The 14,020-nt window shown below is 46.4% G+C and overlaps 1 protein-coding gene across 1 annotated transcript in view; it reads left to right on the top strand.

Moving 5' to 3' along the window:
• The window catches only part of ACAD9 (acyl-CoA dehydrogenase family, member 9), a 25,669-nt gene extending 18,660 nt beyond the window's left edge, over nucleotides 1-7,009 (top strand). Inside the window, exons 13-18 of the mRNA XM_010008861.1 lie at nucleotides 1,167-1,246; nucleotides 1,770-1,896; nucleotides 3,638-3,715; nucleotides 4,487-4,615; nucleotides 6,408-6,480; nucleotides 6,909-7,009. Of these exons, the coding sequence (XP_010007163.1) occupies nucleotides 1,167-1,246; nucleotides 1,770-1,896; nucleotides 3,638-3,715; nucleotides 4,487-4,615; nucleotides 6,408-6,480; nucleotides 6,909-7,009 (588 nt within the window). The remainder of the gene's footprint in view (nucleotides 1-1,166; nucleotides 1,247-1,769; nucleotides 1,897-3,637; nucleotides 3,716-4,486; nucleotides 4,616-6,407; nucleotides 6,481-6,908) is intronic.
• The last annotated feature ends 7,011 nt before the right edge of the window (nucleotides 7,010-14,020 follow it).

Genomic DNA, 14,020 nt, shown 5'->3' with positions numbered 1-14,020 from the left:
ACCAGCACCAGTCCCAGTACTAGCCCTTGGGGGACACCACTCCTCACAGGTCTCCATCTGGACGTGGAGCTGTTGATCACCACTCTTTGACTGCAATCATCCAGCCAGTTCCTTGCCCAGCAAGTGCTCCATCCATCAAATCTGTACTGTTCCAGTTTCATACCATGATCTCATGCAGGAGAGTGTCCAAAGCTTTGCACAGGTCCAGGTAGATGACATTGCTCTTTCTTTGTCAACCAAAGCTGTGACCCCACTGTAGAAGCCACCAAATTAGTCAGGCAGAATTTGCCCTTGGTGAAGCTGTGTTGGCTGTCACCAGTCACCCCTTTGCTTTCCATGTGCCTTTTCAGAGCCTTCAGGAGGAACTGCTCTGTGATCTTGCCAGGCACAGGGGTGAGACTGACTGGTCTGTCATTCCCTGCATCTTCCTTTTTTCCCTTCTTAAACATGGGAGTTATGTTTCCCCTTTTCCAGTCAGTGGGGATCTCTCCAGACTGCCAGGACTTTTCAAGTATAATGGACAGAGGCTTTGCAAACTTTGTTGGCCAGTTCCTTCAGGAGCTGTGGGTGAACCCTGCATAGACTTGTGCACCTTCAGGTCCTTCAGGTGGCCATGAACCTGCTCTTCTCCTACAGTGGGGAAATCTTTTCACAGTTCCTGCCTTCACCTTCTCTAACGTGGATGGTGTAACCAGAGCCTTTGCTGGTAAAGACTGAGGCACAGTAGTCACTGAGCACCTCAGCCTTCTCCATGTCCTGCATGGCCAGGCCTCTAGGTCTTCTGAAGTGGGCCCAGTTTCCCATGTCTTCCTGTAGAAAACTTTCTTGTTGTTCTTAACACCCCTGGCCAGGTCAAACTCTCTCTGTGTGTTGCCCTTCCTTCCTGATCCCTTGCTTCTCTGGCCACTTGTCTGTGCTCCCCCCAGGACACCTGGCCCTGCTCCACTCTCTGTACCTTGTTCTTAAATCTAACTGTGCCCAGAAGCTCCTTGCTCATCAAGCCTCATGGCTCCTGCTCTCCTACCTCTTCCTTGGGTCTTTTAAAACCAATTTCAGGACCAAAGGAAAACATACAAACATAAGCACAGCCCATCAAGAGGTTTTTTAAAATACTAAAAATACTTGGCACTTGGTACTGATGTCACTTTGTATCTTGTTTTCCACAGGGAACAAACGAGATCCTGCGTCTGTACATCGCTCTGACGGGGCTGCAACACGCGGGCAGGATCTTAACTGACAAAATTAAGTATGTTCTGCTTTATTGCTAAGAGTTTCTAAGTCACTAAGCAGAATCTGAGAACTGTTTAACTCTAGTTCAGAAGCGAAACCATAGGAAAAGGTTGTTTCAGTGTATTATCTGTCTGAAGAGCAGCTAAATGTTACAGAGGTGTCTTTTCTTTTTAACTGGGTGTTTTATAGCTTTACAAATCTTGGACTTTATTACCTTTTATCTTACATTCCAGGTGGTGTAAAACTCTTTCTTACAGACCAGTAATTAAAATTTTATAACTCAAGATCTTATAGCAAAGTTTTTTTGCTAAGACTGAGTCTGTATCTGGTCTCAGGAGTTGATTGTGAGTGTTTTTGAGAGGAACTGAACAGCAGTCACCTGGGGTGGGCTGGTAGGTCCAGGCTTGATAGTAAAATGGATCAGAAGAATTGCTGATTCCTAGACAAACTGCAGGGGTGTTGGTGAAGCATTTGGAATATCTGAACCTTCCCCTGCAACCAGGACGTGGCCTTTCACAACTGTGGTTTGTCCATTTCAGAGAAATCAAGAAAGGAAACGTGGGAGTGGCCCTGGGGGAGTTTATAAACAGATTACGGGACACAATGGGCAGAAAAGTGGATTTGGGGCTGGTTGGTGATCATGGAGTGGTGCATCCCAGCCTCCAGGTAAGGGGGACACAGGTTTGGGATTGGATCCAGCACTGGCCTTTCACTGTGTGTCACAACTTGATACCCTCTTAGTGCAAAACGAAGCCTGTGCCTCAGAACAGTGAGGGTCACACACTCCAGTAGGTGTACCCCCTTTTCAGGGGTACAGAGTTAGTTCTAGATGTCAGATGGGTACCCATCAAGGTACAGTGAAGCCTGCTCCAAGTCTGTATTTGTATCAAATCCAGCTTTACATCCCGTTTAGAAGTTTGTATAAATTGAGGCTTCAGGCTTTGTTTGTAATGATCTGTTATATCAGTACTTTTGTCTAATAATGAAGCAGTTTTAGGTATGAATTTCTGTGAACTATACACACATACTTAATCACTTAGTATTTTCTGACCAATGATTCATGATCCTTTCATAGGAAAAAGGTGAGGTGTGTTTTCCAAATGATGTTTTGTTAATGATTTGAAGATCTGTAACAAAAGTATTTTTACTGTCCAGTCCATGTACCGCTGTCCTCCAGGTCAGGTATTTCAGGCACAAGGGTAAGAGGATTTGCCAGGACTTGCTAATCCTGCTCCCTTCACCAAGGAAAGGTGAAGGATACAGCATCTCCTGCCAGAAAAAGCCACCAGAGCATCTGGCTGGACTGCTGGAACTGCAGCAGCTCTGGCCTTTCTGACAGGCTGGGGTCACATTTCCTCTCAATAGCTTCAAACCCACTTACATTCCTATTCCAAGAACCAGCATCATGAATTAGTTGTGTTTATGAATTAATGAAAGTCAAATAGGACACTGGAAATGTCCTTCCTGCTTAATGCCAGAACTTGAGACTGCTGGTGAATTCTTGTGGTATTACCAGGTAAGCTTGATTTTCAGGGTTTTCATCACCTGCAGCACTTGGAGTAAGAATTAGGTTTGCTGTGCAGAACTAAACAGGAGCCTATACTGAAAAGTTACCAAAGTAGCATTTAGAAAATTTTAATGCCTATTTTATGTAGAAAAATCATGCCTGTCTGGCTTTCAGCAGCAAACTGGACTAATAGTAAAAAACAGTCCTTGTCAAGAGAAAAATTTCATGTTAGTTGGGCTTCAGGATACCAGGGCTGCATCTAAACAGGGATTTTTTCCCCTCAGAAAAGAAGCAACATTTTATAATCCTTTTGGGTAAATATGGAAATTCTCTCATGTTTTAGCTCAGAAGAAAAAGGATGGTGGTGAAAGGTCAACTTAGAAGGGAATTCTGGTGATCGAGTAGATGTTGGTAATAAACACTGTAGTTAGCAGAAAATTCCTCTGCCATTTTTTCAGAAGGAAGTTTGTTCCTGTGGTGGGGGACACACCTGGGGGATAACATGGGTGTTTTCTTCAGTGGCAGCAGTTGCCTGTGGGTTGTTGTTGGTGTGCATTGTTCCTTCGTGTTGATCACTCGGAATTGATTCCAGACCTCTGCAGTGTCCTGCTGTACTTCAGTCTTGCCTAATTAAGCAGAAAAAAAAAAAAAAGGAAGACTAGTTTATGCTGCAGTAGAGAACTCTTGTCTCTTGGCTGCTAAACCCACCAGCAGTCCTGGCCTCCTGCAGACACAGCCCAGGACCCCTGGGCACAGCAGCAGGTCCTGTCTGGCTGTGCCACCCAAGGTGCTGGTTCCTTGGCTGGGCAGCTCCTGCAAAGGGCCCTGGCTTGGGGGGGTGGGGGTGCTTGTTTCAACCCTTATACTCCAGTTGTTGCATTTTTCTGTTTTATTTTATAGGAAAGTGGCAAGAAACTTGAAGAAAACATTTATTATTTTGGAACTACAGTGAGAGGCCTGCTAAGTAGGTTTGGCAAGGTAAGTAGTATTTTTTTTTTGCTGTCTTTGTTATCAAATAGTTTATCCTCAACCCAAGTGGCCTCACTAAGATCTAGAGGGGACTGATGTGGCAAGAGCCAGACCCTCCTTTGAACAACACCTTTCTACTGCATGTTAGTTAGTAAAGAGGCTGAAATTCCACACTGGATGTAACAGACAACTTTTGTTTAAAAAACAAGCAAACAAACACCTCTCTAAGCACAAATCCCACCTGCTTCAGTGACCAAGTACTTTGCTGGGAGCAGTTCCCTCTTCCTAAATTAAGAGCTACAGCAGCACTGGATGTGCTCATCCACGTTGTGCAGCAAACAGCTCTGTGATGATGCTGTGCAAAAGGGGAGTAGGTAAAACAGGGGAGACTGAACCTGGACTGCCCTGCATTTTCAGTTTTGTGGCAGTTAAATCTGCTGTGTTCTGAGAATGCTTCTCAGACTGGGTCCTGCCTCGTGCCACTTTGCCCAGGACATTTCTGAACAGGCTTAATTTATTTGTTACTTGAAGTGATTTTTGGCATTTACTGAAGTGGCTTCAAGACACAGCAATTTTACAGTTGGCTGCAGCCAAACAGTTACAAGGTGGAACGTGATTAATCCAACACTTTCAACTAGAAATTCTGTGTGGCAGTTTTCCTGTCTGTGCTAAGGAGTGAATACAGAATTCAGTGAATCTGAATACAGAATATAAAAAAAATTTTAGGTTACAGTTTTAAATTGATGAACTATGAGCTAATAATAAATTTTTCTCTTCTAGACAATAGTGGATGAGCAGCTGGTTCTGAAGAGAGTGGCAGATATAGTGATTAACCTTTATGCCATGACTGCAGCCATTTCCAGAGCCAGTCGCTCCATCAGCATCGGCCTGAGGAACCACGACCATGAAGTAGGTGGCCTTGAGCTCCTATCTGTGGCCTGTGGGTCACCCAGTGTGACCAGCAGGGCCTGTCACCCTCAGCCTCACGAGGTGTTGCAGTGAGGTGGCTCCCTCTGCCCTCAGAGGTGGCCTGTCCTGTCTCAGCTGTTGCCAGGCTGCAGGGACACGCTGCTGTCAGGAAGCTGCTCTGACCCAGCGGGCAGGTCAGGCTGCTGGCTCAGCCCTTGCAGGGCCTGCCTGACAAAGATTTCATGGCACCTCAACTGCCTTCTGCAATGGGTCAGAATTTGTATCTTGCCACAGCAAACTCTCCTGCAAAAGCCTCAGTGCAGCAGTGTTTCTAACGTGGTGCAGCAGTGCACAACCCACACCTGCTGCTGCTGGGGGCTCTGAACATCCAGCTTACTGTGTTCAAATACTGCAACACTTCCATGCACAGTTCTGAGGTAACCAAAGATCTGCATTTTCTCTTAAACCTGCTTGCACATGAAGTTCTTCCCAAGCTCCTTCCATGTAATCATTGATAAATAATAGCATATAACTACATTCTTGTCAAGCAATTTGTTGAAAGTGACATGCAGGAGGTCGTAGATTAGTTTTATTTAAAGTTTTGTGGTGCCAGTTATTGCTGGTACAGGTCAGTGTAACCTTTGTCTTTACTGGCCTTGAGACTGCAGGGCGGTAGGAAAGGTGGTAGGGTGTGCCTGTGTGTGTGTCCCTGTCCCCATGTGTGGGTGCATCCATGTGCATCCCAATGTGTCTGAGTGCCCCTGTTTGTGTTCCTGTGTGTGTGTGTCTGTGTGTGCCCACGTGTGGATACGTGTCCATGTGTGGGTGGGTGTGTCCATGTGTCCGTCCATGTCCATGTGTGTGACCATGTCTGTGTGCCAGCCTGTGTCTGTCTCTGTGTGTGTGTGTGTGTGTTGGGGGTGTCTGTGAGTGTGTCCATGTCCACGTGTGTCCATGTCACTGTGTGTATGTCCCTGTCTGTGTTTGTATGTGCCTGTGCCCATGTGGGTGTGTGTCCATGTCACTGTGGTCCTGTGTGTTTTCCCATGTGGGTGTGTGTCCATGTCACTGTGTGTATGTCCCTGTCTGTGTTTGTATGTGCCTGTGCCCATGTGGGTGTGCCCATGTGCCCATGTTTGTGTTCATGTCCCTGTGCCCATGTGGGTGTGCCCATGTGCCCATGTTTGTGTTCATGTCCCTGTGCCCATGTGGGTGTGCCCATGTGCCCATGTTTGTGTTCATGTCCCTGTGCCCATGTGGGTGTGCCCATGTGCCCATGTTTGTGTTCATGTCCCTGTGCCCATGTGGGTGTGCCCATGTGCCCATGTTTGTGTTCATGTCCCTGTGCCCATGTGGGTGTGCCCATGTGCCCATGTTTGTGTTCATGTCCCTGTGCCCATGTGGGTGTGCCCATGTGCCCATGTTTGTGTTCATGTCCCTGTGCCCATGTGGGTGTGCCCATGTGCCCATGTTTGTCAGTGTGTGTGCCCATGTTTGTGTTCATGTCCCTGTGCCCATGTGTCTCAGGGGGTGTGTCTGTGTGTGGGTGCAGCCATGTCAGTGCATGTGTCTGTGTGTGTTTCTGTGTGTCCTGTCTCACTGTGTGTGCTGCTCTGTGTGGGTGTCTCTCTCTCAAGTGTCAGTGAGGGGTGATTCCCAGCTCTGGGGAAGGGAGCACTGAGCTCAGCACGTTCCTGGGTCACGGGACAATCCTGCAGGGTAAAGACACTGGGTTTATGACACTTTATGAAATTCAGTCACTCATTTTACCTGCATTTCCTGCTGTTCTCAGGTGCTGCTTACAAATATCTTCTGCACAGAAGCCTATTTCAAGAACAATTATGCCATGTCTCAACTAGAAAAATGTAAGTTCTATACAGTATGTGGGGTTTTTTTTACTTTTATGGCTTTCTCAGACTAAGCAGAAGTAGGTGATGGTGCCGTGACCACCAGGCCCCTTTTGCTCTGCTTGTCATGGGGATGAGATACTGAGCTGGTACCTGCTGGAACCCATCCTTTCGTGTCATGTCTCTGTGGGGAGATTTGAGATCTCTGAGCAGGAAAGGCTGTGGACAGAGATACTGGGTAACTAGGAGGCATCTGAGCTGCTTGGCTGAGCACTGACCTCTGTGGGATCAGTCTGTGAGAATCTGTTTTCTTACAAGAGAATGTTACGTTGTCTCCTGGCACAGAAAGGCAGATACTTGCATTTTTATTCTAAAACCTTCTCTGAAAGAAACGTGGAAAAGGGGTTTAGGGTCCTTCTGGTAACTTTCCTTCTGATTCTCCGTAGATGTAGAAGAAAACCAGGATGACTTTATTAAAAAAGCTGCAAAGCAGGTACTGGAAAAGAGAGCCTATATCTGTTCCCACCCCCTGGACAGGACGTTCTGATCACCTCCCTGACAACAAAGGTGGATTCATTGTGACTCAGTGACTGTCCAAGTCATGGACACCTTAAAAATACCTGTTTCCTGGGTTTACCAAATGTAATGAGCTGGAACATTGTAAAATAAAACTTCTAAACGTAACTTCATACAAAGAGGATAAATAAAGAAATTTTATTTAAGTTGTCCTATTAGATGTAAATGTGTGTTTAGCTGAACAAGGAGAGCTGAGGTTGGAGGGTGAGTTGTGTCTTCCTAGGGCAGGGACTGGGTTTTCTCTCAGTGTCCCTACACTTCAGCCTTGTCCATTCTTACCTGTGGAGAGGCCCTGAGGAGCTGCAGGACCAGAGCAACAGAGTTGGGAAGGGACCCCTGGACTCCCCCCTGCCCCAGGCTCTGGGAGCAGCACCAGCTCCAACCACTGCCTTGGGGATTTCACTGCCCCTACACATTTTTCCTTGTGTTTAACCAGAACTTCTCCATGTTCTCTTCTTGTGCTCAAACTGGCCCTTCACTTTTAGAAAAACAGTAAATGGAGGGGAGGATGTTTCTTGATACATAAGCTGTGCTCTCTGGTAGGATAAAAACCTTACACTAGATTTTTCATGAGCATTATTCAGATGTGGTGACAGTTTACACTTCCCCCCCCATCATTTCACTGCCCTGCAAGGTCAGTTGGAACCAGTGACACATTTCAGCAGTGTCCCCACACCTGCCTTTGGGAATGACTTGCTGGGCAGGTTCATTAAGGTCGCAGGTCTGTATTACCCATTATCTGTCCATGCAGTGTTGCTGGGTACCAGGTTCCCTGTATCCAAGAGTATCCTGGTGTGCTAGCAGTCTGGAGAGGGTCCTGCTGCTGGGTGAGGATGCTGGTGTGTCCTGCTGGCGCAGATTGTTCTCTCTTGAAGATGACCCTTTATAGCAAAGTCACGTGGAATGAATCTAAATTAAGCTCTTATCTCTTCATCTACAAAGCCCTAATAAACACAACTGCTATTTTTTCTATTTTGCTCATCGGGTTGTGCAGCATCTAAAGGTTGGTGTGAGCTGTGGCCAAATGTGCTCACAGTTTAGCAGGTCCTACCTCAGCTGAGCAGGAGGGTTCCTTTGTTAGCAAACACACTGTCCTCCTGGAGCTGCAGCTCTGCCGTGCCTTTGGAAGATGCAGGCCAGCCAACCAGTGAAACACCAGGTTCCCCACAGGAGCTCAGGAATCATCCCTGCACAAGGTCACACCTCAAAAGGCAGTGTTGAAGGGCAGGTTGGATGGGGCTTGGAGCAGCCTGGGCTGGTGGGAGGTGTCCCTGCCCATGCAGGGGGGTTGGATCTGGATGATCTTGAAGGTCCCTTCCAACCCAAACCAGCCTGTGGTTCTATGATGCAATAAACACTACCACACAAACCCAGAACTAAACCCCCCAAATGCAATCACATTAATTTTCAAATATTTACAGTATTTCTTCCCACTGGATAAATTTGTTGCTTCCAACACAGATGATATTTATGGCAAAGTGGGCAAAGAGACAGGGACTGTCTTCAATTGGCTGTATGTGATTTATTATGCATGCAACTAGCTGAGCAAGGAAATGTCTGAGCACCTTCACTTTTCAGTAATTTGAAGAGCACAACCATCCAAATTACTCTGCAGAAATAAGACTAAACCAGACAGGAACAAACACGGGTTTGTTTTTTGGAGACAGTGCCACAGGATTACCTACACAGGACTGTTGTGTCAATTCAGGCATCTGAGTTATTCACCAGCTCCCTCTTCAGAGACTCTCCTCATCTATAACATTCCATGTACATGTAACTTAGATATCAACTTCCCCTTCCTTGGACAGCAGCAAAACCATGACAGGATTAATATAATCCTGTGTTATTTAATAATAATTAAATATTTGCCTTCCTGCACAAACCACACATCCTATTTTTCATACGAACAGCTCAGTATTTAAACCCACCTTAGTCCATTTTATTTGACAATGTTACACGGGGGTAGGGGTGCATGAAAAAGGGTGGGGAGCTTAATTTCAGGGATTTTGGGGTTGTTTCTAACATGCTTATGTCTCACAACCTGTCACTAGGAACTCAGGCTGACATCTCAATTGTCAGAGAAGCAGAAACTGAGTGGAAATTAAAATGTGAATGGTGTAAAACACGATTGTCATGGAACACTTTCCTTAGGGATAAAAGCTCCTGCATTTCAGGGTGTATTCTACCACCAAAAGAACATCCAGATTCCTGTGTGCCCTTCCTGTGCCTGCTGCTGCCTTCACTCCTGGTGCCTGGTAAAATCTCTTTGCTATAAACCCAACAACAGCACCTGAATTTTTCATACAAAACTCCAAAGCACATCAAAGCCCAGAAGGATCCCAATCTCAGTTTGGTCCAACAGTTTGGTTCTCCTTTCACACTTCTGGTAGATCAAGACCCAGACCTTCCAGCCAGTCTTCCACCTCAGCCTGTGGCTCCCAAATGGGATCTCCACACCAAGGCTGAAGCTTCCATCAGCTCCTTGCAGTCACTGTATCTCCATTCCCTCACCTCTACACACAGATTTAGTCATCTCTGGTATTTAGGAATATTTCCAGGAGAAAAGAGACTCTAAAAAGACTAAATCTAAATCATACATATTTATCCTGAGAATCTACAGGCTAATTTACAGCAGAAATTAAGAGGGCATCAATGTTTTAGAAAGAAAACACTTTTCTGAAGTAATTTAGAGAAACACTCCAAACAGGAATCAAAACCTTGTGATGGGAGGCTCAGATCAAACCTGCTCCCTGCAGGGGAACTGGCAAACCTACCAGCCAGCCAAACAGGACTGACACTGAACGAGGCACCACCAGCCAGATTCTGGTCTCACTTCTGCAATTGTGAATTTTTATTTTTCCCCCTCCATTTACTCCAAAATTTGTTCATAATAAAGAATCACTTACCCCTTGAGCACCACTACATGAAAGCTGAGAGCAGTAGCCTTTCCTAATTACTGTAGAAGAGCCCTAAAACTGCTCCAGATGCTGAATAGCTAAGAAATGTCAAATACAACACTTGTTTTTTCAGAGGGCTGCAGCTGTTTCCTCTGCAGATGACATACATGGTGTTTCTTCCCTTTCAACAGTTTACACCAAGAGAAACCAATTGGCAACATCACTCAGGATGAAATCCAAGTTGCAGTTTGTTAAGGTCTTTTGTTAACCCCAGTGGCTTCCCATCAACTCAACAGCAAGAGTCTGCAGACACCAGCTCTTCTCCATTTCCAACACATTTTCCAGAAGTCCAGAAGCTTTCTGAACTGCCCTAAATGAGTTACTGAAACTCTTCCGTGTTTCCACCCAGTGTTCTCTTCATGCCACTAAACATACAGAACATCTTTCCAGCCCTTTGCACAGCTCCTCAGAATTACCTGTGCACTCCCTGGCTGCCAGCAGCTCAGATCCTGCCTGTGAAAGTATGAAATGAAAACGTGCTGCAGGCAGGAGCAGAACTGCAGGGCAGACAGAGAAGTTCAATCCCATTTTTTCTTTGTCTTACTGTATCCACAGAGCTGTCCCAGTGCACTGGGCCTAACAAACAAAAAGACAACGCCCAACATTTTTGGAGTTGCAAGTAACTTGAGGAACATGCCAAGAAGAACAGTGCACCACTAATATTATTTTAACTCCTCTCTGAAGTTCCTTGTGAAAGCAAGCCTTTGAGAAACAACCATTTGAAAAGGATGGGTAACATCACAGGGACTTTGTTGGCAAGGGTTTGGAAAAAACCCAATGTGGCACTTAGCACAATGTTTTCACTTTTCTGGGAAAATGTGGGGGGTTTCTGCTGTAATGAAGTGATCTTCCTGGCAGGATGAGCATCTCCCACAGCCCGCAGTGCTGGCTGGCTTTGCACTGAACAACAACCCACCCACCAAGGAGACCAGGCTGCTGATATCCCCAGGCCTCAGACATAACACAAACTGTGCTGACCCTTGGTCCCGACACACACACAGGAACCATGAAATAAAATATTATAGTTAACTTCAGCTCAACCTTTTGGTTTTTTCCTATAAACCTAGTTTACATGTCTAATGAATCCCACAGCTACCTAATACAACTCAAAAGAGTGTTTCACCAACGATGTTGGAAAACAAGCTGAAGTCTGATCATTGCACCTTTTAACCTCTTAAAATAAAAGCAGCCAGTTATGTCATTTCCAAAGCAGTATTTTAATACCCTTCTGCCTATTGCCTATTGCCACCACACTGCAGAAAGAGCCAATCCATTCAGATCCTGCTCCCCCATCAGCTCCTTCTACAGCTGGGACTCCTTAGAGATAGACTCATAGAATGGTTCAGGTTGGAAGGAACCTTAAAGATCATCAGGTTCCAGCCTCCCTGCATGGGCAGGGACACCTCCCACCAGCCCAGGCTGCTCCAAGCCCCATCCAACCTGCCCTTCAACACTGCCAGGGATGGGGCAGCCACAGCTTCCCTGGGCAACCTGGGCCAGCACCTCCCTACCCTCATAGTGAAGAATTTCTTCCTGATGATTTCTTCCAACCTAAATCTCCCCTCTGTCAGTTTAAAACCATCACCTTGTCCTATCACTGCCCCCTCTGGTGAAAAGCCCCTCCCCAGCTTTCTATAGGCCCCCTTCAGGTACCCCCATGCTGGAGGGCACCACCAGAACTGGGAAGAACTTAATAAAGAAAAAGTCCTGCAATAATTTTGAATACTTAAGTACTTCAGTACAAATGCTGCCACGTCTCTGAGCAGGTTTAGAGAACAACTCAAAGAAAAGGCAAACCTTGTCTGGGTGAGGAGTTACCCCGGCCAAATGTTTAAGGTTTTATTGCTGGTTTTATTCTCTGCTTTCAGAATTGAAACTTTGGTGAACACCTCCCCACAGCCAGGAGGAGACACCAGAGCCATTGTACTTAGGCTGTGACAGGCTTCTCTGTACCCCTGACAGCAGAAACACTGCACTGGGTATCATGAGGACATGAGGAGCCGTGCATGGTTTGGCTGGAAAGAAAAGCAGGCTGCAAAAGGCAAGTTTACTTCTACCAAATGGAACCCCACGGAGGCTGGAGTGCTATTTTTCTCTGGCCCAACTGTTTTTGTCTAGTGTTTGAAAGGCTTGGGTTGGGTGGTTGTTCTTTAAGAAAACATGATGCCAAACCCAACTGCCCAGCAGTGGGAGCTTTTCCTGAAAAAAAATCAAACCAAATTAAATCAATACCCCCAAGGCCTGGGGTGTTTTGCTGGTATCAAACATCTGCTTTCTTTCAGAGAGAAAACTTTGGTGAATGGGAAGTGACATCATTCTGACTTTCTCATTTCCCAGTTACAGTGGTAACACGAAAAGCCAAAGATCTGCCATTACCACTTTATTTGCTCCTTCAAACCTGAAGCCCAGCAAAGGGGCAACAGGGAATCCAATAGAAGTCCAAGTGCTCCCCAGCCCTGTTAATGATGCCTCTCTCTTCTACCCAGAGAAGAAACCCAACACTGACAGGTTTATAGCCTGGTAGAGATCCTGGCAGCCTTTCAAGCAATTATTTCCACTTGATAAATATTTTTACAACTGAAACTAGCTAGACAGAAACAAGCTCAGACTGTTGCACTGTCTAACTCCAAGGCCTTGATGCTTTAGTTGGGGTTCAGGATGAGGGGGTTTGGTGTGGGTGGGTAACAGATGTGGATTGATGTAGTACCTGCTAAAAAGATTGAAGTTTTGTTCTCTCCTGTCTCTCTGGTGCAGCACTGCAGGAGCATTTTGACCCTAGGTCATTTTTTTTTTTTGCATGAATAGCATTATCAGACTAAGAAAAGCTAATTTTGTATAGGCATATATGGCTGTGAGGGAGAATAAGGAACAGATGCACACATGTTACCCACGGGAAATACCTACCAGTTCATCTAGTCACTCTTCAAGTCAATAAAAGGAAGGTAAGTTACAAGTTATGTATCACTTCAAACAAGAGGAGAATGGGAGAAATGTTCTTTAAAGGCACAAGAATGCATAAAAAAAAAACCCACCCCAAAAACCCTGAAGTAAATCCCTGAGCTGCACAGGAGATTCCTAACAACTGCAGAATTCTAAAGCACACTATTTCAGATAACAAATACACAGAAGGTCACTGGTGGATAAAACAGCCCTTGGGCATAGAATGGCTGGTCCTGTGGAGCACCTCGTGCCCTGGAGGAACATAAAATCCAAAAGGAGATGTGCAGCCAGCCAGCCTTGCATGCTGCCAGTCTGTCAGAGATACAAGCAGAAATGGAAATTCTAGCAAAGAGGAAGGTCAACAGCCTTCCAAAGGATGCCTTTCCTTGATCATACACAGCACACAGAAGCCAGATGACACTTCCATGCACTTCTGGCAAGCATCAGGACTCTGAGCCCACCAGCAGACCTGACCTGTCCTGAACAACCTCAGGGGGAAGCCCCACTCACACCCCCTGCCCAAAACCACCATGGCTGGAGGAAGGAATCCTGCATGGACTTTGGATCTGCACTGCAGCTTCCCACCAGCCCTGTCTCTGCTGCTGCTCTGGACTGGACTTCTTGGATGGCCTCCAGACCTGGTTCACCACCTTGCCTTGTGTGGGGCTGGTGATGGAGCCTGTTATCACCACCCCAACTTCACCACCCTGCTCAGGCCGTGGGCATGGCTGGTGCCATGGTCACCTCTGGCACCTGCCTGTGCTGCTCCCTGACTGCAGCTGCCTTCAATGATAGCCAAAAAAGTGACCAAAAACTCAGCTCTGGGAAACTGTTCTGCATCCCTCACACAGCTCAGAGGGCTGGATCAGCTCTGCTCTGGAGCCAGGCTGGGAGAGTTGGGGTGTTCAGCCTGGAGAAGAGAAGGCTCCAGGGAGACCTGAGAGCACCTTCCAGTGCCTGAAGGGGCTCCAGGAAAGCTGGGGAGGGGCTTGGGACAAGGGCAGGGAGGGACGGGATTGATGGCTTTAAACTGGAAAAGAGTGGATTTGGATTAGACATTAGGAAGAAATTCTTCACTATGAGGG

This window comes from Chaetura pelagica, unplaced genomic scaffold (assembly GCF_000747805.2).
Source record: "Chaetura pelagica isolate M959 unplaced genomic scaffold, ChaPel_1.0 scaffold52, whole genome shotgun sequence".
Taxonomy (NCBI): Eukaryota; Metazoa; Chordata; class Aves; order Apodiformes; family Apodidae; genus Chaetura; species Chaetura pelagica.
Note: the sequence above shows the minus strand (reverse complement) of the source record. Positions and strands in the feature narration are given on the sequence as shown.